We start from the raw sequence: 25,794 nt of genomic DNA on the forward strand, positions 1-25,794 counted from the left end.
AAGAGGTGTTTATTCCAGCGCGCTGGGACCCAACTCCAGGAGTCGAGTCCCTAGCAGAAAATCTTGTAGGTTTATAAAGGCAGAAACCACACATCGGGAGGGGTCACACGTGAAAGGGGGAAAAGGGGGAACAAAGCTGCCAGGAAATTTCAAAGGGGGTCTGGGTTTGCTGACAACATGTTTCACAATGTTTTACAACAGGGTGCAGATTCTGGTCAATAGTTTCTGGTAATCGTACTGTTTGAGCACTATCTGGCTATCAGGCTCAATTTACTCTTTTACTCTCTGTTTGGGGCTGTTTCCTGGAACAGCTTTAAGGGCTTTGTTCCCATTACTGGGAGGGAAACCTTAGGGAGTTGAGATAAAACAGACAGCTTAAAAAAATGTCCATTCTTTCAGGGTCACTGTCTGTTCCTCAAAGACAGGATTAAGAACATGGGTCCTCTTGTCTTCCTGGTGTAGCTGTTCCAATTAAAGTTCCTTTGATGCTTTTTACCATTGCTTTTTCTATTTGTCTTTTGGGGTGAGTAGTTGGACCTGATTTTAGATCCCCAGAATCAGGCCTCTGGCCTAGGACTGCAGTAACACTACTAGGATATGGTTAGCAATACCCATTAATCTAATATTTGTGTACTGTGTGCGTCTTTCTTGTCTCCTCAATGGGACCCCAATTCTTCATGGAAATAATTAGTATCATTATGTTTATCATTCTAACAGTACACTACACATAAAAGGCTCACAACAAAAAAGAACATCTCACAAAATAATATGTAGTATGGATGTCAAAATGGAGTTATTAACAGAGGTTTTGTAGTTGTTTTCAGTACTGTACAGTGAAATCGGTAAAGGGGTGCTTTATAACTGAGCTATACACCCAGCCCTCCCCTACTTTTTGAGACACAATCTCACCAAGGTGCTGACGCTAGCCTCTTATTTGCAATCTCCCTGCCTCAGCCTCCCTGGGATTACAGGCGAGACGCTGTACAGTCCAACCTAATAATGTACTCTTCCTAGAATAGTGGTTCTCAAAATATGGTCCTCAGGCAAAGGCCTCAGCATCACCTGGAAAGCTTATTAAACTTGCAAATTGAAGTTTCCCCCAGCCAGAACTAGAGGGGCAGAAACTTGAGAGCTCATGAATTTCTTTTAACAAGCCCTAATGTTGATAATAATGCACCTAAAAGTTGGAAAGCACGAATGTCAGTCCTTTATAATAGTTTTGGTTTATGGTCATGTACTGCGTTAAACACTAGGATCTGGTGACAAGATCCACCAATCTCCTTTTGAAGTACGTTGTAGGTAAAATGCGTTTCCATTTTAATAGATCTTGTTTCTAGTCAAAGTTACATTTTAAAAGCAGGGGAAAAGCAGCCCCCGACTTCCTCACCAGTCTCTCCGCCCAGCTTGTCATTCCAGTTGACACAGGTCAACCAGTTTACCCGCAGACCGCTGGCCCCAGACGGGCGGGGAATTCAATGTCCAGAAACGGGAACAGGAACCGACCAATCAGAAGCCAGGCTCGAGTTGCTCGCCCATCCGGCGATGTGATTGGGTGGTTTCCCACCGACGGAAGAGACCCTCAGTGGCCACGCCCCCCGCCCTCTAGCGCGAGCCAATCGTTGCTCGCTATTCCAAGTCGCACAACCCGCGCGAGCCATTTAACATGGCGGAGGTCGCTTCTTCAGCGGCTCTGAGCCCGCGGGGCCGTGCGGACGGGGAGAGTGCGGACTCCTCACGCCAGGAGATGGTGGAGCGGTCCAGAGAGAACCACGAACAGTTTGAGTGCCAGGAACTGACCGAGTGTCAGATGCAGTTGGGCACCCCTGAGGAAGAGGAGGAAGAGGAGGGGGAGGAAGAGGAAGAATTAGGGGAGGACGCGGGCCTGGTGGCGGAGGCCGAGGCTGTGGCTGCCGGCTGGATGCTCGATTTCCTCTGCCTCTCTCTTTGCCGGGCCTTCTGCGACGGCCGCTCAGAGGACTTCCACCGGACCCGCGACAGCGCGGAAGGTGAGGAGCGGGCGGCTGCGCTGGGGCGGCGGAAGCCTGGTTTCCAGCGGGGTCGGGAGCAGGGCTCCTGCGGCAGTTCGGCGGAGCCTCGGCTGAACGAACCTCTGTTCGAATCCCTGTTGCGCTTCTTGTCGTCAAGATTCTGTTTTGCTCTTCGGAAAGACGATTAGAAGACCCGTGGCTAGGGCTGACACAAGGGTTAAATGAGTTAAATGAATAAAATTGCATCCGACCCACTGCGTAGGTCCTTTTATGTCCTTTGGCGCTGATATTTGTTGCTTTTCTACTGATATTTATCCAGTTACTACAGTCTTCAGTGACTACAAGTAATCAATGTTTTATGTTAATTTTGAGCTTTTAAAATCTTAATTGGCCTACTTGCTGCGTATAACCCTTAATAAAAATAACCATGAAACCTGCTGTCTAGATATCCTGTGATGGGAAACGGTGGACCCAACGAGAGGACTAGCGTCCGCATTTTGAAAGGCAACGGAAAGATACCCCGGGACATATTCAGAGTTGCCACTAAATTTATTATGTATCTTTAATATGACTAATATTTAATACGAGATTCTCAGCAAGCCATATCGTCGCATCTTGTTGAATAGGCAAATAATCTTATAGAAGACTGAATTAGTCAACCTAAGGTACTAGTAGGTTAAAAGGGATGTTCCAAACCCATGCCTTAAATTCCTATTCAAGAACCTTTCTTCTGCAGATCACACATGTATACACTGGAGACATAGATAATTACCAATAATTAGAAAATTGAATCCTAGAATGAAGTCATTTAGCAATAATTAGAATTATTAAAAAATTGTCTTTGAGCGGGAGGATCGAAAGTTCAAGGCTAAAACTTAGCAAGACCTTGTCTCAAAATAAAAATAAAAAACGGCCATGGATGCTGCTAAACATCCTATAGGGTATAGGAAATATCCCCAACCCCATTCTCCAACAAAGAACTACATGGTCCAAAATGTCAAGTGTTGCCATTCAGACCCTTCCTTTCTACCTCATTAGAGATAAGATTGGAAGCAGCCAGGCATCTGGTGCATGCCTGTAATCCCAACAACTCCAGAGGCTGAGGCAGGAAGATCACAAGTTCAAGGCCAGCCTCAGCAGTTTAGCAAGGCCCTGTCTCAAAATTTTATAAAAGGAGTTGAGGGTATAGCTCTGTGGTAAAGTGCCCCTGGATTCAATCCCTGGTACAAAAAACAAAAACAAAAACAAAAACGAAACAACATTATCCTTTTGGTTCCTCAGTTTTTTCTTCTGTAAAATTGTGGTAACAATAGTATCGAGGACTATTAAGAGAAGCAAATGAATTGTTTCTAAATGGCAACACTTGACTTGACTTTTTGACAATGTAATTATTTGTTGTAGGATGGGGTAGGGGATATTTCCTGTGCCTTATAGGATGTTTAGCAGCATCCATGGCCTTGACCCACTAGATCCAGTCCTTTTAATTTTGAGACAGGGTCTTGCCAGATTGCCCAACTGGCCTCCAACTTTCCATCATCCTGCCTTAGCCTCCTGCTTAACTGGAATTACAGGCATGTGCCACCTCTCCCACTGTTTTTCTGTATTCTTGATAACCATTCTGCTGGCGGTAAGATAGAAGCAATTATTTTTGGCCTTGTTTTGTAGTGCTGGGGCTCAAACCCAGGGCCTCCTGCATGCTAGACAAACATTCTACCACTAGGCTTTCCTTAGTATAGAGCGTTGCTTTTTACCTTATTTTATTTTTTGGTACTGGGGATTGAACCCAGGGGTACTTTACGACTGAACTACATTCCAACCCTCTTTATTTTTTTATTTTAAGACTGGGTCTCATTAAATTACTGAGGCTTGCCTGAAACTTGAAATCCTTCTGCCTTAGCCTCCCAAGTTGGTGGGGTTATAGGTGTGCACCAACACACCTGGCAAGTGCTGCTTGTTGAAAGTAATTTTAAATGTTTGTTATTATGCATATGAGTCAGTTATATTTTGCAACAAGAGTGTTAATTCTGAAGGGTTCTCTTTCGTTGGAGTTTTTTTTTTTTTTTTTAAGTTACTTAATTAGAACATAACAGCTCTAAATTTCTGCTAATTTTTACAGATATTTGTAACCTATTAACAAACCACACAGTGGCACTGCTGGATTAAGTTCGTTTTTAATAAAATTCACTTTTTTTCTTTTCTAGCCATTATTCATGGACTATCCAGTCTTACAACTTATCAACTGAGAACTATATACATATGTCAGTTTTTGACAAGAATTGCGGCAGGAAAATCCCTCGGTAAATGCGGTTTTATCTTATATTGTATTCATGTCTAAATATAAGAGAATGAGAAGAAACAGATGGGAGCTGCCTTTCCCTTTTTTTTTTTTTTTGAGTTTGCATGCAGGTATATGCCTTATATATACATGTACACACACACATGTTCATGTAAACATATTTAAAGCAAATAAAAGTATATTGTCTTCTTAGAGCAGTAGTTGTCAAACTTTAGCCTGCTTCAGAATTGCTTAGAGGACTTCTTAAAAAACAGTGCTGAATCCTTCTGCCCCTCATGAGTTTCAGATTCTATAGGATGGGTGTGGGGCCTTGCAATTTGCATTTCTAATAAGTTCCCAGATAATTTGGTGTTGCAGTGGAAGAATTATACTTTATGGACTCTTGGGGATTTCACTTTAAATTTTATACATGATAATTGTGTGATGTCTATCATATAAACACTGTTTTTACTGGTAACATATTTGAGACCTTTCATAAACTCAATGTTGGTTTATTTAAGATTGTGATGGGGAGGTTTAGTTCAGTTTTATCAAAAATGACTATAACATGGTCATTTAAATGACTTATGCAAATAATTACATATGTTGGTTTTTACAACTTATGAAATGCTTTCTCTTTCATCCTGGGTGGTGGGCAGTGCTTACTTATAAACTTACTTATGACACTGCTTACTTATAAACATGTATTGCATAAAATCACAGATTATTACCACTTTCACGGTGTTTACTAATCCAGCTTTTGTTCATGTAGCCTGCTTTGTTTGCCATCTGAGGTTAGATCTGGAGTTGATGCTGAAGCATTAGTGGGAGAATTAGAAGCAGAGTAGATGTGGAAGAGAAAGGATTGTATGAAGGTCAGGACCTATTGCTGAGGAAAACAAGCTGATGTGGACACAACTGAAAATTTTCAGACCATAAGTTAACATTGTTGTTAACAGGGTTGTTTTGAAAGTTAAATGTGAGAAAATATGCCATTCTTTACATAGCATTTGTTCAGTATATCTTAGTTTCTTCTTAGATAACTTCCCAGCAACAAGGGAAGGGAGATCCAGATATTATGTGTGACACAGTGGTAGAGTGCCCCTAGATCCCCAGTACCATCAAAAAAAAAAAAAGTATTCTCAACAAAATGAAAATACCAGAATTATTTAGAAAATAAGCTATAGTTGCTGTCTTGATTTTTTTCATACTCATCTTCCTAAACTTGGTCCTCACCCAGGCTTTTTAAGTTATTAAATGTTAGCACATTTATCCATTAGTTCAAACCTGAGAGTCCTTTTTTTTTTTTTTTCATTCCACATATCTAATCCATTAGCCAAGTCTTGTTCTACATTCAAAATAAGTTCCAAATTGGACAAATACTTACCTCTAACATTATTTTGATGACGTGCATCCGTTTTGCCTACTGTTCTACCAAACTAACCTTCCTACTCATCGAATACCAAACTGCTACTCAAGATCTTTGTACTTACCTCTGGATTACTTTTCATTCAGATCTTCGGTGACTGACTGTTTCTTCTCATTGATCCTATGTTGGTCTTGGTTTCACTGTTCATACCCCAGAGAGGCATAACTACCATATCTAAAAGAGTTTTCCCTTCTTCTACCATTCTTTTTTTCTTTTTTGGTGCTGAGGATTGACCCATGGGTGCTTTACCAGTGAGCTATATCTCCAGCCCTTTTTTATTCTGAGACAGGATCTTATCAGATTGCCAAGATTGGCTTCAAATTTGCAATCCTTCTGCCTCAGTTTCCCAAGTCCCTGGGATTAAGGCATGTGTCACTGCATCCAGCCAAAAGGAATTTATTATTTTAGTAAAGTTTCAGTTGTTTGATGATTTCATCAGAATATTTTTCTAGCTTTGAAATCGATCTTAGCAAATTAACTTAGAAAATCACTTCCGTAAACTGGTGTATGGGAGAAGAATGCCTGACACATAATATATACTTGTAAATATTTAAAGAAATGCATCTTTAAAAATCTGACAAAGATTCTACTTGATCTTCTAAATTACTTATTTTTATTCTGTTTTTTAAAGATGCACAGTTTGAAAATGATGAGCAAATTACACCCTTGGAATCAGCCCTGATGATTTGGGCTTCAATTGAAAAAGAACATGACAAACTTCATGAAGAAATAGACAATTTAATTAAAATTCAGGTATGAATATTTCTTTGTACTTATTATTGTGAAAGAAAATAAAAGCATATGATATCTAAAATAAATGAAGAGGTACCTAATAGAAATTGGGTAGGATACCTAGAGTAAAATTTAGACCCTTTTAGAAATTTTAAAATTAAAATCTTTCACAAATTTTGACCTTTGCTTTAGAAATTTGACCTTTGTTTTGTACTCAAGTGTATATTGCTGCCCCGAAGTTGCAGGAAACATATTACACCTTATTTATTTATTTATTTATTTTTGTGGGAAATACTGGGAAATTGAACCTGGGAGCATTCTACCACTGAGCCACATCCCCATCCTTTTTTATTTTTTGAAATAGGGTCTCATTCTGTTGCTGAGACTGGCCTCAAACTTGTAATATTCCTGTTTCAGCCTCCAGAGTTGCTGGGATTACTGGTGTGCACTGTACCTGTCACACTGCATCTATTTTAAAGATTATCAAGCAATCTTTAAAATTGAGGGGTTGCACCCTCCCAATTTCTACATAAGGATTATATATGTTTTTTGATGGTTTTTTTTTTTTGAGGTTTTTGTTGCTGAGGATTGAATCCAGGGCCTCATACATGGTAGTAATAAGCACATGCTCTACCACTAAGCTAATCCCCCAAACAAGTATTTTTAATTAAAAATAGATTATGGATTTTTGCAAACAAGAGTACATAAATTTTTTTATGACTTTATTTTTTTTAAATTTGTATGTGGTGCTGAGAATCAAACCCAGTGCCTCACGTGTGTGAGGCAAGCGCCCTATCACTGAGCCACAACCCCAGCCCAGGAGTATATAAAATTTTATACATGTTGAGAGAATTTTAGTAGACAGTTTAAGAGTGAGATGCCAGAAGTCATTCAAATATATGATTGGTAAAATATGTTTTGCTGGCCATTGAAGCCAGTACTATAGACTTTGTGTTAAATAAACTTTTCCTTATTTTTATAAAATTGAAAATTTTTTTTCCCGTGTTGAATGGTAGAGAATCTAAGTGGTATTTCCCATTCCCAAGAATTAGTGTGGTAACAGTCAAGTAGAATTAGGACATGAAGAGACTAGGCAGAAAAAGTCCTAATTATTTTAAAACTTGAACTCAGGTTGAAGAGATTTTTCATGTTATCCCAGACCTGGGGCTCTAGAAAAAAGCTAACCTTTGTTACTATACTATAAAGTCGAGGGGTTGACAATAAAGGATGTAGCAGGTGTTTAATGTATAATACTTGCCAGATACCATTCTAAGGACTTTCACATAAAACTCTTTAATCCTTATAACAATTCTGTGAAGTAGGTGCACTGTTATATTTATAAGGCATCAAGATGTTAAATATCCTGCCAAGATTGTAGTTACCCAGATGATAATGGTAGTCCAATATCTTCTCACATGTGGTATATCAGAAAGGCCAGTGTATAAATTATCATTCAAAAGCATCTGATTTGCTAGGTTTCTAGTAGAGATTTTCCAAGGATCCTGACTAGCAAATTTTTAATATTTTAATTATCAAAACAACATCTACCTCCTATCTCATTTTCCTATAACTCAAAATTAATATTTAGATAGGTCCTAAATGTACATTGTCTACCTTCTTATTTATTAATGCCTGCTTTTAATTTGGCCTAAATTAGAAATAGAATGCTGAGCATTTTTTTATTAAATATGTGAAGGACAAGTGAAAAATTTTCAAGTCTTTTTTGTCCATTTTTTCATGTCTTATTATCTTTGAAACTGTTATTTATCAAATAGAACTTACTAAGCTGCATAGAAATTTTAAATGAAGTATTTCAGATTCACTTGATTGATTTCAATAATTAAAAAATTCCCAGATATCTTAGAAAATAGTTTAAGGTATGTATTTGTCATCTTGTCTTTAAGGCTATAGCTGTTTGTATGGAAAATGGCAGTTTTAAGGAAGCAGAAGAAGTCTTCGAAAGAATATTTGGTGACCCAAATTCTCACACGGTAATTGTCTAAATTGAAGTCATAGAATTTTAGAGCTGTTTGTATGGAATGAGGAAAACTGAAAGAAAATTGGAGAAAAGGAATGCTTTCTCTAATCCAGTATATGGAAAAAAATTATCCTTTTAACAGTAAATCAACATAAAATGTTACTGAGATATTTTATAATCCTTTCTTAAAAATCAAGCCTTCTAAATTTGTTGTATACTTTATATGTTTAATATTTCTAAATTCAAACTAGGCACGTTTCAAGGAATCAGCAGTCACGTGTGGCTAGTAGCTACCATAGTAGGCAACACAGTCATAAAGAATGCATTTTAACTTGCTTATTTTTCCACAGTTCCTTTTGTGATCATAATGTTAAGGTCAATAGAACTTGTTTTATATTAAGAGCAGAGTATTTTTGGAGTGAATTAACGTTCAAAGAAAAGATGATTTTGTACATTTTTAGTGAAATTTTTATTGAACAAGGCATACCTCTAGAAGAGTACATGTGTATAAGTAGATGTGATCTTACAAAATCTAGGAGCCCTTAGATCAAGAAACAGAACCATAACAGCATTTTGCAGTCACCTAAGGAAGTGGTTACTTTTTCAGGTTAACTACTGCCCTGACATGTACCACCAAAGATTAGTTTTACTTATTTCTGAATTTAAGATGGAATCCTATAGCAAGTTTCTATTTGTAAGATTGATCCATGTTGTTGCTTGTAATAATAATTTGTTCATTCTCATTGTTTCATCCTATAAATATACTATAACTTATTCATTCCACTGTTGGACATTTAAATTATTTCCAACTTTTGACTGTAGTATACTTTTTTTGGGGGGGCAGGGCAGGGAGTATACTGGAAATTGAATCCAGGAGTACTTTACCACTGTACTATATCCTGAGGCCTTTTAATTTTGAGACAGGGTCTCACTGAACTGCTTAGGGTCTTACTGAGTTGCTGAGGCTGGCCTCTTAATTTGTGATTCTCCTATCTTATCCTTAGGAGTTGCTGGGATTACAGGCATGCACCACTGTGCCTGTCTTGTAGCATACTTCTATGAGTCTTGTGACACAAATACATGCATTTCTGTTCACTGTATACTTCATGAATCATAGTCTATACACATATTCAGTATTTTGTTTATGGTTTTTGTTTGTTTGTTTGTTTGGTACCAGGGATTGAATCCAGGGCCCCTTAACCACTGAGCCACATCCCCAGCCCTTTTTAAAATTTTTTTTCTTTTGAGACATAGTCTCACTAAGTTTCTTTGGGCCTCCCTAAGTTGCTGAGGCTGGCTTTGAACTTGGATCCTTCTGCCTCAGCCCCCAAGCCTTTGGGATTATAGGCATGCACCACCATGCCTAGCTGTATATTTATTTTTTTAAATTTATACGCCTATTCAATTTTAGGAGATAATGCCAAAGTTTTTGAAAGTAGTTATGACAGTTATTCCAATAGTATAGGAAAGTTCCAGATATTCTTTAGACTGTATCTAAGTTCCAGATATTCTTTAGACTGTATCTGGTTTTCATTTTAGTCTTTCTGGTAAATATGTAGTAGTATTAGTATCTTCACTGGGTTTTAGTTTCTCTTTCTCTGGAGACTAATAAGCTAGAGTACCTTTTGATACCTTAGTACATAAAGTTGGGAAGTGATCACCTTAATCAGTAAAAGACTGAGCCTTTTTGCAAATAGATTGCAGTTTGGTTAAGGCTTTGTCTATTTCTAATGTGACCCTGTGTCAAGGGTATAATCCTCCAAAAGCTTCAGTTAGTAATCCACTGTTTATTGGGTTCCCTGCCCCTATATTTTCTCCTTAGCATTATGGCACTACTGAAAACTCCACTCTGTTATATGTCATAAAAGTGGAAAACTTAAAAGCAAAAACCAGTAAACATTAAGAGGTTAAGAGAAAGTACTTGACTTCATTAGTTTTAGTCCCTGGGACAATACCAGGTAATATACTGAAATACCATTTCTTATCTCTCAGATTAGCAACAACTAAAATGTCTTAGAACACCAGTAGAGGGCTTTAAAAAGTGAAGAAATGATTAGACTCCCACCATCACCTCTTCTTTGTGAGTGTGAATTGGTACTTAAACTTTGGAAAGCATTTTAGCAAAATCTGTAAGCAGCATTCCAGCAAATTCCACTTCTAGATAAATATTCTAGAACAGTATTTTTACTTTCAGTGTACATTTTAAAAGTTATGAGGCTTAAAAAAAAAAACCAAAAAAACCCCAGGCCATATTAAGATAATTGGTCTGGGATTAAGCTTAGGACTTTTTAAAAAAGTTCTCTAGGGTTTTTTTAATTGTTGTTCATTTGTTTTTTGGCAGTATTGGAGATTAAGCCCAGGGGCACTTTACCACTGAGTTATATTCCCAGTCCTTTTTATTTTTTTTAAATTTTAAGACAGGGTCTCACTAAGTTGCTTAGGGCCTCCCTAAATTGCTGAGGCTGGCCTTGAACTTGAGATCCTTCTACCTCAGCCTCCAGAGTCACTGGGATTACAGGCATGTGCCACAGCGCCCAGCGAAAGTTCTATAGTTTTAACATTCCTCATTCTTTTTTTTGGCGGTGCTGGGGATTGAACCCAGGGCCTTGTGCTTGCAAGACAGGCACTCTACCAACTGAGCCATATCCCCAGCCTGAAAGTTGTAGTTTTTATTGTGTATCCAGCATTGAAAGAATTAATACTGAAGAAAACCTTGTAATGTACTTATCAAAGATACGTAGGAAAATGTTTAGGAGCATTGCAATAATAGCTGATAGCCTAAATCCTCAACATGCTTGAAGAGTGGGTGAATAAATGATATTTTATCAAATAGTACTATATAACTGAAATAAGAAGTTCTACAAATATCAAACACTCTCACTACAACTAGAAAAAGTTGGATTAAATTGTAAAATCATATTGCTAAAGACATTGAAGCAATGAGAATGAGATGCACTCAAATTCTAATCACTATAAATTCAGAGAGACAATTAAAAGTTGAAAAATCCTGTTTTAGATAAAACACTATAATGTATGTTTTCCTTTTTAGTGTCCCCTTTCCTAATCAGTTTTTGAGTAGTTGATATTAAACACAAAAATTAAAAGAATATTATGAGATCATGGTTGTAGCTTACTGGTAGAACAATTGCTTAGCATGTATGAGGAGGTTCAAGTCTTAGCACCACCAAAAAAAAAAAAAAAAAAGTAGTATGAACCCGATTGTCCATTACACAGTTTAAAAATACACATTTAACTTTAAATTGTGTCTCTTTAACTTTATAAAGTGCTTGTTTCCAATTGAATGATATGATGAATTTTTTGTATTTGAAATTTGTGACATATTATTAATACATTTTTTTCTATTTTCTTTAGTCTTTAGAAAGAAAATTGCTTATGATAATCTCTCAAAAAGATACATTCCACTCTTTTTTTCAACACTTCAGCTACAATCACATGATGGAAAAAATTAAGAGTTATGTGAATTATGTGATTACTGAAAAATCATCAACTTTTCTAATGAAGGTATGCATATTCAGAGTGTCTTAACAATGGACTTAAGAGAAATTCTTAAGATAAAGAATAGTTAAAATAACCTTAAAAACTAATCAGAATTTTGCTGGGCATGGTGGTACATGCCTGTAATACTAGCAACTCGGGAGGCTAAGGCAGGAATTTTGCACGTTCAAGGCCGGCCTCAGCAACTTAGTAAGGCTTGAAGCAACATAGCAACACCCTGCCTCTAAATTAAATATAAAAAGTGCTCTGGGGATATGGCTCAGTTGTTAAGTACCCCTGATTCCAATCCCTGGTACCTAAAAAACTGAATCAGAATTTTGTGTAGTGGTTTTGTAGAAAAATGGTAAAATGTTACAATTAATGAATCTACTAAAAGGGTGATCTTTGTAGTATTTTTGCAACTTTTCAAAATAAGATTTGCATCCAGGCATTATGACCCATGCCTGTAATCCCAGCTGCTCTGTGGGGCAGGAGGATTATAAATTGGAGCCTGCCTGGGCAACTTAGTGAGATCCTCAAAATAAAAAAAATTTTTGAAAGGGGAATAAAGAGTTGAGGAAATTTTTTAAACTGTGTTATGAAGAAGAAAAAATTAACTAAGAAAAGTGAAAACATATTTAGTTTTATTGTAAGTAGATTTTAAATATTTTGGGAAAAGTAAAAACACATATTCCCAGCCCCACCTTTTTTTTTCCTCCCCTCTTTTTCTCTTTCCTCTTCCAGTGGTGGGGATCTAGCTCAAGGCCTCATACATGCTAGGCACCCACCCTGCCACTGAACTATACCCCAGCCCTTTAAAATATTAAGTACATTTTTATTCTATCTTAACCACAAAACATTTTAAGTTAATGTATTATAATAGTGGAGCATATTGATTAATTTCAGGGAATTTTGTTTCAAAATAACTGGGATTTTAAAAAAAGTTGTTTTTTTTTTTACATAGCTTTTTGATCTTAAAATTGCCTGGAGATTAGTATGTCTGTCAAATATATTTACAAGGAAGGATCTCCTCCATAATGCTTTACTAAGGAGGTAGCTAAAATAGCTGCCAGCATTACTATAATTATTGGTGACAGCCTTGCACAGTGGGGCATGGCCTGTAATTCTTGCAACTTGGGAGTCTGATGCAGGAGGATTGCAAATTCAAGGGCTATCTCAAAATAAAAAGTAAAAAGGACTGGGGATATAACTCAGCGGTAAAGTGTTCCAGTTCAATCCCCAGTACCCCTCCCCACCCAAAAAAAAAAAAAATACTGGTGAAAATAGTAACATGATACCTTTTATTGGTCTGTGAACAGATATTTGCCCATGGTTATCAAAGAATTAAAAGGGTTATTTTAATGCTATTTGTTTTAAATAGCTTAATGTTTTCTTTCCTGTCCCTCTCTTCTACACACACCCTCTAAGGCAGCAGCAAAAGTAGTGGAAAGTGAAAAATCAAGAAAAATAACTTCTCAAGGTAAACCTAATGGTAATGATATTGAAGTGGAACCCAAAGTCAATTCAGATAAAGGAAAAAGGTTTGTAAACTCACTAAACACATTAATTTTTTGTCTTATGAATATTTCATCTTTATGTAAAAGTGATGCCACTGAGCCATTATTAAAAATAATAAGTACTAAGTGTGTTATCTTACTAGTGATTAACATTTGGATATTTGGAGTACTATAGTACTCCAAAATCCAAATTATTACATGATATAAACAAATTATTACATGATATAAACAAATTATATATTCTAAGCAAAAATAGAGAGTGAGAAAATACTGTGGTTTAAATAATGTAGGTAATTTCATTTACTAGTATCAGCAAAGATGTACTGAGGAAACAAGATTGAAGTTGGAAACTTGAATCATTTGTGCCCCTTTTATTCAGAACTCACATGCCTTCATTATGTACTAAGAATTATTCTAGTATTTTAAAATACTGTTCATATGTCTTTTCTAAGGGTAGGCTGCTAGTTCACATGATGTTCAGCTGAAGAGAGAGTGATTTGCTCTCACACTGGAGGGATATAGGTTGTATTAGTTCTACATATTGAGAGAGTAGTTCAGTTTAGTTTCCAAAATTACTTTAGGAATTTTTAATGGTGGGCTTTTCTTTTTCTTTTTGCTTTTGTTTTTGTGGTACCATGGATCAAACCCAGGGCCTTGTATAAGCTAGGCAAGTGCTTTATCACCACTGAGTTACAGCTCCAGTCCAAGGATAATTTTTACTTTTCACATTATAAGCTAACCCTATTTAAGAAGATACAACCTGATCATCAAAAAGATCTTTTCTGTTAAATCCATGGTTTGCTAGGCACAGTGGTGTACTCCATTTAATGCCAGCAAATCAGGAGGCTAAGGCTAAGGCAGGAAGATCATGAGTTTGAGTTAAGCCTAGGAAACTTAGCAAGACCCTTAAAATAAACATTTTTATAAAAAGAGCTGAGGATGTGACTCATCAGTGGAGCACCCCTGGGTTATGTTCCCAATATTACAAAATAAACAAAACCACCCAGCACCCAGGGTCTGTTCCCTCTGTGCTTCTACCCTTAACCCAAGGCCAGATAGAGACCTAGTGGTCTCTGAATGAATTTATTTGGCAACAGAAATAGTATTGTTTCTTCTTGGGACCACAACTTGAGTACTGCAGGGATCCTATTTTAACTGTTTAGTCAGAGGTAGGAATTGGGATTCTAGTTGGATACACACCTCAGCACTAAAACTCAGTCTTACAGTATTTCCTTTTATTCTTCCTGCTTGTTAGATAATGACTTGTCCCTCACTGATTCATCTCCGCAAAGGCTGTACTGAGGTCTTATTTATCATTTGACTTTTTTCTCTGACCATTTTCAAAAGTAGAGATTACATTTTTATTGGCTGCATTGTTTGATTTTGTTTGGAAAATCAAGGATTAATGATACTAAGACCCAAAACATTCTTGTAGCCAAGCCTTCCTGTCCAATGTAATACTATCTATCATAAATTAAAATAAAAACTTACTGTATGGTTCTTGCAGATAATGAGCACATTTCCTATGTTCTTTCCTTCTATGTATGGTACCACCCATTATTTCTGATGTTCTCCAAGAATGAATGCAATGTGTGTAAACTAGAGCTGTTCATGTTCTTATTTACCTTTCTGCATCCTGAATGTCCTCCTCCACCTCATATATCCTGTTTTCTCTCTTAAGTATTAAGAATGTCATCTCAGAAATATTTCTCTAATGTATTCTTTCTCATCATTTTTATCGTAGATCATCACATAGATTTGTATCATACAAATCCATCCTTGACATAACTCCCAGAATTAGCTTCCACAAAAGTAGATGTTTAAATCATTTCCCAGGTTAAAGACCTTTTAGCTCATGTTTTCTACTAAATGTGTCAGAATTTGTTGGCATGGCCTACAAAGCTTTATATGACCTTGTTTTTTAATTTTTGTTTTATTTTTCAGAAGTTCCTTCTTATCCATAGTTCACTTACAGGCTATCAACCACGATCTAAAAATATTAAATGGAAAATTTCAGAAATAATTGATAAGTTTAAATTGTGTATCTTTCTGAGTAGCATGATGAGATCTTGCACCTTCCTGCTCCACCCTTCTACTCCCTCCCAAGCAAGACATGAATCATCCTTTTGTCCAGCATATCAACGCTATATTCACTACTCACCCTTACTCATTTAGTAGCCATCTCAGTTATCAGTTGACATTTGTAATATTGAAGTACTTGTATTTAGGTAACCCTTATTTTACTTAATAACAGCCCCAAAGGGCAAAAATAATGATGTTGCCAAAAAGAACCCTTAAGTGCTTTCTTTAAGTGTCAGCTTAAGTGAAAGCTGTTGACCTAATAAGGAAAGGAAACACTGTTGACCTTACTGAGCTCTAAGGTAAGAACAAATCTATCCATGAAATAGTGCAGGGGAAAAAAAATTGAACTGTGTGCTAGTTTTTCTGTCATACCTCAAACTACAAATGTTACTGCCACAGTGCTTGGTAGGTTCTTATTTACAAGGTTCAGTACTATCACTATCCACTTTCAGTCCTCTCCTGGAGGCCTTGGAACATATCCCTGATAGGTAAAGAAAGGGGTACTGCTATATATACTGTACTTTGGGATGCACCATGTTGACCTTCAAACAAATCATGTTTTCTCTTCATGCTTTCCATCTTAAGTACATCATCATGAGCATTTTGAAGTACAATAGAAAGATTTAACATGAATGTTTTGGTCTTCACAATTTCACAGCCAGAATATTTGTTTTTACATTTGAACTTAGCACTGATGGCATATGATGTTTTACTTGCCAAGTTGAGAACTTTCATTTTTTTACTGAAAGGAGGTGCTATATGGCTTCTCTTTGGCACATCCAAAATGCCAGCCAGCATTGCTACTTTTGTGCTTCAAGGTCATTATTAAGGAAAAGGGGTTACTTGAGGATCTGAGGATATAGCTCAGTTGTGGAGTGCTTGTCTAGCATGTGCAAGGCCCTGGGTTAGATCCCTAACAACACAAAGCTGCAATTTTAAAAAAACATTACTTACCAGGGTGTGGTGGTGCATGCCTAAAATCCCAGCTACTTGAGAGGCTGAGGCAGGAGGATCACAAGTTTGAGACCAGCCTTAGCCATTTAGTGAGACCCTTTCTCAAAAAATAAAAAGGACTTGGGGTGTAACTCAGTGGTAGAGCTCCCCTGGTTCATTCCCCAGTAACACACTCCAAAAAAGGTAGGAGGCAGGAGGGGTACTGGTACACAGCTCTGATAATTATGAGAGGTACTAAGTGACTGATGGGTAAGTAGCATATGTAGCATAGATATACTAGGCAATGGGCTAGTTCATGTCCCATACAGGACAAAGCAGGAGAATGTGAGATTTTATCACATTACTCAGAAAGGCATGTAATTGAAATCTTAATATGCATTATATTGGCAATTTTCCATTTATTTTGGACTGCTCATGGATGAAGGAGCATTAATGGCTCAAATATGGTATATAATTTCAAATACCCATTGGAGGCCTTGGAACATACCTTTCATAGAAAAGGGCAGGGAGCTACCATATAATCTCATCCTTAAGCATTAACCCTCTTTGTGCCCACATGCTTGAAACTTCCCAGCAGCATAGAACTTCTTGCTGATGTTAAAATGCTACTCTGTGCCCTTGCTTTGTTTCTTCTATTTTGGATTCCCTTCTTTTTATTCTCTCCAAGGCAGGCTCTTGTTTGTTATTCAAGGTCTACCTCACAAGTCACCTATTCAAAGTCTTGCCTACCTCTGATCAGAGTTATTACTTCTGGGTCCAATGGTACCAAGTCACACCTATAAAAAGGACTTACCTTAGATTGTAACTTTTCTGTTTACCTGTCTGCATCTCTCATTAGACTTGAGAATTCTTTGAAGGTTCTTTTGTGGCAGGGGTGGGGATGGAAGCTGGTTCTTGGCAGTGCTTGGGATCGGATGCAAGGCCTCACACATACTAAGCAAGAGCTCTATTACTGAGTTAAATCCCCACCTCCCCTCTGAAGGTTCTTAATTTGGCTTGGCATCCTTACCAGACATATATTAGAACTGTTAGTCCACTAGTTATAGGGAGTAAATCATAATTAGAGATAGGATAAAGATAAGTAATCAAGCAAATATGAAAACATCACCATTAATAAAATATTAAACTGCCAGTATTAGGACAACAGTCAATAGGATGCAAATGAACAAGCACAGCATGAGAAGTATGATTGTGAGGTCAGACAAATGCTAGAAAAATAATATTCTTAAAATCAAATAAATGTCCTTAATATCCTTTTTAAGAAATACTTCCTTGGAGACCCAGAAATACCTTGTGACATTTTATGAATTCTAAGTAACTTTTTTTTTTTGGCAGTACTGGGGATCAAACTCAGGGCCTTGTGCTTGTGAGGCAAGCACTCTACCAGCTGAGCTGTCTCCCCAGCCCTCTTAGTAACTCTTATGTTCGAAAGAACTGTGATGTTTTCCATTCAAATTCTACCCTGTTAATAAAGGGTTAATTCTTAAAAAAAAAAAATCAAAACTCTCATTAAGACTAGATGGAGTAGATTATAAGCTCTAATAAAGCTTATAATCTATTTGAGGCATCAAGAATTACAGGCACAGAATAGCAGAAAATCTATAATTTGTTGCTGAAGTCTTTGGATAGACCTCAGTGCTGAAGGAATTGAGATGGACTGCTTTGTGAGGTGTTAGTTTTGAGCAGGGACTTGAAGGGTGGTTGAGATTTTTCATGAGTAGACAGAAATGTCATGTATGAAAAGAAGAATAGAAGTGTTGAAGGCATAGAGATGAACATGGTCATGCTATGTTTGGAAAGCTATTTTAACTATAGCAAAGGGGAAATAAAAAGTTCATTTGGAGACTGTTGGCAGGATCAGAAATTCAAATTGAACTAACACAAAGCAGTGTTTTTTGTAATTATACCTCAATAAACCTTTTTTTTTTTTTTTTAAACTTGAATTTATGGTAATTAAGGGCCACGGAACATTTTTTTTTAAAGAATGATATTAGAAATATTTGAAAGCACTAAATGCTTAATGTTTGGTGAAGCTTGATTTGTACCTCTTGTAAGCACATCTGGGCAAAAATTAGCCATGTTATAACAGACTGTATATGTCTTAATGTTACCAGACTTTCTTTCCAAAGATATTTTTGTAAATCAAAATATGACTTGACTATGTGGAAAATGATATCCTTATGCAAAGTTACTTTTGTTTACATTCTTACAATTTTTTTCTTCTTTTAAAGTATTAGTGACAAACAGTCTGCGGTAACTGAATCCTCAGGGGGTACAGTATCCTTATTGAGGTGAAGTAAATTGATGTTTTTCTTCTCTGTTTTAAAAGTCTTTGATTGAAGCAATTCATGCAGACTTAAATATGTTATAGCTGCTATGTAAATGGCATGATTAAAAGTATCTCAGGGTTCTACTTACATCAACAAATCCTTAAGACTCTGACATGCCTTAAAATTTCAAACTATAGAGACCTGCTTCTGGAATCCTGGGTTGTTTTACATGGTTCCAACAAGGCCATTATTGGAATAATATATAGGCAGTACTTGAGCTTAAATAAGGTGTTCACTAAACTCTTATTCTGTCATAGAAACAAAGATTTGATTCTGGGACAGGAAGGGAATAGGGTAACATTTCTGATGAATGTCCCATATTCCAGTTTTATAAATTTAATTGAAAAACTTTTTGATCTACTAGAAATGCTGTGACAGACAATAAATATAACATGTCCAGAAAGCAGAGTCTGCATGAATGATTTCAGAAGTAGAGTAGGTGGGATGCTTGATGGAACCATGGGAGTGGGTGGCTAACTTGGTGTGGAAGAGATTGTTGGAGACAAGGATTTGAGAAGCCAGGATGTTCTATGCTTTGTCCACAAACACACTGAAATGATTCATAATAGCACTTAGGTATGAAAAATTGTTGATGAATGATGGGAAGTGCTTGGAAGGATAGTGGGTGGATATGAAGAATTGATAGAAGGTGATATGTCTCAGATGCCTGATTCCTCAAGAACTGAGGTTTCTGTGGAAGCAGGCTACTGAACATGGCACTTATTAGTAAATGAAAACTATATTGGAGCTATGGATATAGCTCAGTGGGAAAGTGCTTGTCTAGTATGTGTGAGGCCTGGGCTTGAACCCCAGTACAGCAAACAGAAGAACAACACTATAACAAAAATACTATGAAGATCCATCTCTGGGAACCTGTAGCTTATGGAGAGTGGAAGATTAAGCCAGTCTCTAGTTGAGAAAGTCACAAAGAAGAGAACTCTTGTCCCAATGGGAGAGCTAGCTTTTTAGATAAGACAAATGTAGAAAAACTAGTGAAGACATTGAGAATGGCATTCCAGAGAGCACAAGAGAAACTTTTGGAAGAGGGAAAGAGGGGCAGTATTATTAACTGGAATAGTATATTTGTAGGGAAAGCAATGTAGCAGAGTCTGCATTTAAGTTAGGTGGAGATAATATAGCTATCTAAGCTCAGGAACACTGCTTTTTGAATCCTTTATTAGATTAGAGTAATACCAGCTTTGCAGGGTTGTTAAAAAAAAATACACACACACACACACACACACTCTATATCCCATAATTCCAAACAGCCTTAAATTTCACAAAAGCCCTTTTGGAAACTATAGAGATAATCAGGTGATATCTGCTATCATGTAAAGGAATTTTGGAATTTCTTTTGAGAGGAAATAAATTCAGAAACCATAGGGAGAGTGAAAGTTGAATGTTTTTTGTCCCCCTCCCAACCCCTTATCTAATTGGAAGGCCAATTTCTGAGTAGACAAAATGGAGTAAAAAAATGGAGGGAAGTCTGACAACAGAAATCTTAAGAAACCAAAGTTAACATGGAATACTAAACACAGAGAGCACGGATGGAAGCAGCCCAGCTTAGAAGATCCTAGAACAGAGATAATGATAACATGTACCTTTTTTTCGCTATCTTTACTAGTCTTTCTGGAATCACAAGTGTTCATTTTTCATTTAGGTCTCACAAGAATCTCTTCTTATCCAAGTTGAAACGTGGAAGCTGGCGGCAAGACTTTAATGAGAAAGAGGAGAGAGTAGGAACTCTTCAAAGTGAGTACTGTTACTACATTTTTAGAGGTGGAAGGATGCTGTGCCCTCGGGAGTGATCCAGTCATTGACCTCACCACTGCAACATACAAAACACTTCAGAAAACCGGAGAACAAAGGGTCTAAATCTTTTGACACGGTAGTTACTTGAGATGATACTTAATTTAGAAAGTTAGCAGTTCTGAATGCTTAGAGCTATTTGCTGTAACATAGTTAACATAGTAACATTTGTTTTCTACCTTAAATGTGTTCATCATCTTCAAGTAGTTACTTTGCCAGGACATAAATGTACTCAGATCTCATTATTCACAAATAATTTTAAGTCCCTGAGAGCACTGAATTACAGATACTGAATCGTTACTTCTAAGGGAAATACAAAGTTAGAAACTTTGTATTTAAATCTTAAGAAACTTTGGTTTCTGTTAAGATTTCTGTTGTCAGACTTCCTTCCTTCATTTTTTCACTCCATTTTGTCTACTCAGAAATTGGCCTTCCAATTAGATAAGGGGTTGGGAGGGGGACAAAAAACATTTTTTTGCCAACTGATTAATACATAACCTTGTTTTATGTATTGTTCAGTTGTTTAAAAAAAAAACACTATTAGCTGTTTAAGAAAGACTCTCTCTGTTGTTGACTTATGACCATTGAGTCACTACCAGCAGCACTACAATGCAAACCTTGATGAAGGTTATGTAACACACATATTTTCTCTATAAGGTGCATCACAGCCTTTCCTCTGAGGAACACTAGACAGCATTTCCCGATTTAAAAATCTGTCACTAAATCAACTACAAAAAAGACATTGGTTTAACTAGCACGAGGACTGAAAGAGGAAGACAAAGTGGCACTTGTTTGACCTCAGCTGTGGATGTGCACATCAGTTGACTCAAATTTTTGTTGCTTTGTACATGTCTACCGATGAACCTGAAAACTTCCCTGAGTATTGATTTTGGAGTTAGAAAAATTTTAGAGAATAGATAAATTTACAAATAGAATCTGAGGATTGGCTATATAAAGAACCTGTATATCCTCCTTACTACTACTACCCCACCACCACCGCCCCCGATGCTGAGGATTGAACCCAGGGACACTTTACCACTGAGCTACATCCCCAGCCCTTTTTCATTTTGAAACAGGGTCTGGATAAGTTGCTGAGGTTACTCTCGAACTTGCGATCCGCCTGTCTCAGCCTCCCAAGTCGATATGCGCCCTTGCACCTGGCTGGGATCGCTTCTGAAAAACAGTCCGAAATGATTTTCAATTGTAATTTGATTATCAGTTCTTTCTTGGTATGTGTTCAGTGAACAAAAATGTATTGACTCACATTGTGTTCTAGGCACTCTAGGCACTGTATTAATGGAGAAATTAATGTAGATTATTTAGGTCTAAACCTAAATATTATTATCAGAATAAAAATAAGAGATTTAACAAAATTAGGTTTATTTTCCATGTTCATAAGTTATCACCTGGATACCGGGCACATAGTAAGTTGACCTGCAATAAATATTATTAAATAAATTTATTCAGACCTGGTGATATGGCCACTATTAGCTAGTATTTGTGAATATAGCACTAAAACATTTACATTTGTAAGTACTGTCATCCTGATTTTAAAAATGAGAAAACTGAAACTCAGTTATTTTCCTAATGTTGGTAGATTCCAAAATTGGTTTTCTTTATCTGTTACTACAAAATGGCTAGGAATTATAATTCTAAACTTGAATAGTGTGAGCCTTTTCTTGGGCTTTTAGTATAATACAGAATTCAAGTAACAGTAAACATATACTTGTTGACACTTGGTGTACATCATCAATAGTTAAACTCTGAAGACTGTAACCTCATTTCAGAGTGGCTTACAGTGACTGTGGCTATTGATTCAATAAGGTCTTGTGAATTTTAGCATTTTAAAGATCCATTTTACTTAAATAGTACCCAAGTAGCCTCTCTTTATTATTAGAGGATATTAGTTTTGTTGTGAAAAATCTTTCAATTTTTTTTTTTTCAAAAATGAATTTTTGGTGCCATCTTTTTTTTTTTTTTTTTCTTTTTTCTTTTTTTCTTTTTTGCTGAGCTGGGGACTGACCCCAGGGCCTTGTGCTTGCAGGCTCTCTACCAACTGAGCTATATTCCCAGCCCTTGGTACCATCTTTGATAATGCAAATATAAAAATAAATATTTGGTTTATAAAATTTATACATGCTTTGGAAGAAAGTAAGTATTTCAGAAACGTTGAAAGAATCATTCAAATTCCTTCTATGAAGAAAAAACCTTACCAGCATTTGGCAAAATAATCATTACTATTTGTGTTAAAAGTTCTTTGTATCGAACTCCTTAAATCAACCTTTTTTTAGCACCCCAATTTTATAGAGGTAGAATTTGAGATAAAAAAAAGTTAGTTAAAATGCCATTGGCTTCATAGTATGTGAGCAGAACTGAGCCCACACAAAATTTGAAATTAGACTTTCAGACTCCAGACAGACCCATGTCCTTAAAAGTTAGAAAAATATGATCAGGTTACATGTTTTATACATGTTACTTGTATTTAAAATATATTTACATATAATTTTTAGAAGTAGATCTGAGGGATTCGGTGAATTACAAATATTGTTTCACAAGAAACATCACTATATGATCTCTCCAAAATCAAGAATAAATATGAAATGCTTTGAAAGGCTGGGTCCAGTTACATCTACAAATATAAATTTAAGCCTTAGGCTATTGATTGGTTTTTAGCAAAGATTTGTCCCACCAATCCCCATTTTCCTTAACATTTTATATAATCATGATTTGTAACCTTATTTTCTAGCTATAATTCCTATGAAAGTTTGATCTTATTTAAATTAATCTACTTACAAAAATCCTTCTACCAAACTTCCCTTATTCCTCAGCTCTTCATTTTCTTTTTTGGGCTGGATTCTTAAAAAATGACTTATAGGCACTATAATTTCTAAATTCATGCATGCCCAAAAACATCTACTCTTTTTTGGTTAAGAGATTTGCCCACATCTACTAGAAGAAAAAGTAGGCCCAAATCTCCATCTTTTCAGCTTAGAAACCAAATATCTCAATAATATAGACTTATACCGTGCAAGCAGTAAAATCAGTCCAATCAATAAATGGGATAGTTTCAAACTAAAAATACTTCTTCATAGCATGGAAGCAAAAAATGTGAAGAGAGAGCCTACAGAATGGAGAAAATCTTTGCTGCCTGCACCTCAGAGCATTAATCTCCAGGATCTATAAAGAATTCAAAAAACTTAACACCAAAAAATCAAATAACTGAATAAGTGGGAAAAGGAACTAAACAGACACTTCTCAAAAGAAGAAATATGAGCAGTCAAATAATATATGAAAAAATGTTCAACATCTCCAGCAATTAGAGAAATGCAAATTAAAATGACACTGAGATTTTATGTCACTCCAGTCAGAATGATAATTATCAAGAGTACAAGTAACAATAAAGGTCAGTGAGGATATGGGGAAAAAGGCACACTTATACATTGCTGGTGGGACTCCAAATTGGTCCAGCCACTATGGAAAGCAGCACAGAGATTCCTCAGGAAACAGGAATGGAGTCACCATTTGATCCAGTTATCCCACTCCTTGGCATACATCCAAAAGATTTAAAATCAGCACACTATAGTGACAGCTACATCAATGTTTATAGCAGCTCAATTCACAATAGCTAAGCTATGGAACCAACCTAGTTACCCTTCAGCAGATGAATGGATAAATAAAATGAGGTGCATATACACAATGGAATATTATTCAATCATAAAGAAATAAAATAATAGCATTTGCCAGTAAATGGATGGAACTAGAGACTATCATGCTCAGTGAAATAAGCCAGTCCCCAAAATCCAAAGGCAGAATATACTCTCTGATATGTGGATACTGACTCACAATAGGTGGGGGGGTGGGGGGGCACATGAAGGGAAGGGACAGGGGATGGGAATGGAAAAGACAGTAGAATGAATTGGATATAACATTTCTGTGTTCACATATGAATACATGATTAGTATAATGCCATATCATGTATAGCCACAAAAGTGGGAAGCTCTACTCCATGTATATGTATGTCAAAATACATTCTACTGTTATGTATAACTAAAAGGAACAAAATTAATTTAAAAATTTGCCAACATATAATATTTTCCAGTAATACTATTTTCTCACAATTTTGTAAACTTTGATTTGAGTGCTACCATGGTCAAGTCTGACATTATCCCGACTTTTCCCATAACACTGTATAGGTGTTTCTTTTTCTTCTTACATGCCCAGGTAGTCCAAATATGTATTTTTAATGCTTTAGGTCCTTTTTTTCTGCTTTAGTTGTGTCCATAAATTTCATGTTGGATTTTCATTCAGTTCGAACTGCTTTTTCATTTCTGTTGAGATTTTTTTCTTGAACCTATGGACTATTTTGAAGTAGCTTGCTTAACTTCCAAATAATTTAAGGATATTATAGCTATCTTTGTGTGATCAATTTCCCATTTAATTCTGGTCTAGTCTGAGAAGATATTTGTAGAATTTTAATATTGTAAAAGATTTTTTTATGGCCCAGAGTATGGTTTATCTTGGTGACTATTGATGTACACCTAAGAAGAATATGGCCCATGAGCATCCCTGCAGTTTTGCTATTATTAAATGGAGTGTTTTAAAATGACAATTAGGTCAAGTTAATAGTGCTATTCAGGTGTTCAGTATCCTTATTTGTTTCCTGCCTACATGTTCTGGTTACAGAGAGAGCTGTTGAAATCTCCCAACTGTAATCCTGAATTTGTCTATTAATACATATTTATCTATTAACTTATTACTGCCCTTTTTACTTTTTTTAAGTCTTCTAGCATCTGCTTAAACAATTACCAGCCAGGCCCAGTGGCACACACTCTTAGTTCTAGCATCTCTGGAGAATAAGGCAAGAGGAGCACAAGTTTAAAGACAGCCTCAGCAACTTAGCAAGGCCTTGTAAAATAAAATAAAACAGAAAAGGGCTAGGGATGAGGCTCAGTGATTAAGTACCCCTGGGTTCAATCCCTGGTACCAAAAAATAAATAAACAATTCTTCCAATATCAAAATCTCTGTTCATAGCTAGTATGGTTTCCATTTTTTTGACTGGAGCATAGCCAATACATATATCATGTTTTCATTTATGTTTCAGTACCTTGGTCCATTCTTGTAACAATGCCATGTTATAGTCTCATTTTATTTATTTATTTTTGCAATGCTTGGAATCGAACCCAGGTCTTCCCCAGTCACTGTAT

The 25,794-nt window shown here is 36.4% G+C and overlaps 1 protein-coding gene across 6 annotated transcripts in view; it reads left to right on the top strand.

The window, feature by feature from the left end:
- The first annotated feature begins 1,645 nt into the window (after positions 1–1,645).
- Positions 1,646–25,794, top strand: part of TERF1 (telomeric repeat binding factor 1) — a 31,856-nt gene continuing 7,707 nt past the window's right edge. The window contains exons 1-8 of one of the 6 annotated variants that reach the window (XM_079133673.1): positions 1,646–2,006; positions 4,190–4,285; positions 6,324–6,445; positions 8,329–8,415; positions 11,775–11,924; positions 13,326–13,438; positions 18,682–18,741; positions 20,441–20,532. In XM_079133673.1, the coding sequence (XP_078989799.1) occupies positions 1,664–2,006; positions 4,190–4,285; positions 6,324–6,445; positions 8,329–8,415; positions 11,775–11,924; positions 13,326–13,438; positions 18,682–18,741; positions 20,441–20,532 (1,063 nt within the window). In that variant the 5' untranslated portion in view covers positions 1,646–1,663. The remainder of the gene's footprint in view (positions 2,007–4,189; positions 4,286–6,323; positions 6,446–8,328; positions 8,416–11,774; positions 11,925–13,325; positions 13,439–18,681; positions 18,742–20,440; positions 20,533–25,794) is intronic. The other 5 variants (XM_079133674.1, XM_079133676.1, XM_079133675.1 and 2 more) reach the window with 5 other exon arrangements.

The sequence above is a fragment of the Sciurus vulgaris genome (genome assembly GCF_902686455.1).
Source record: "Sciurus vulgaris genome assembly, chromosome: 1".
NCBI lineage: Eukaryota > Metazoa > Chordata > Mammalia > Rodentia > Sciuridae > Sciurus > Sciurus vulgaris.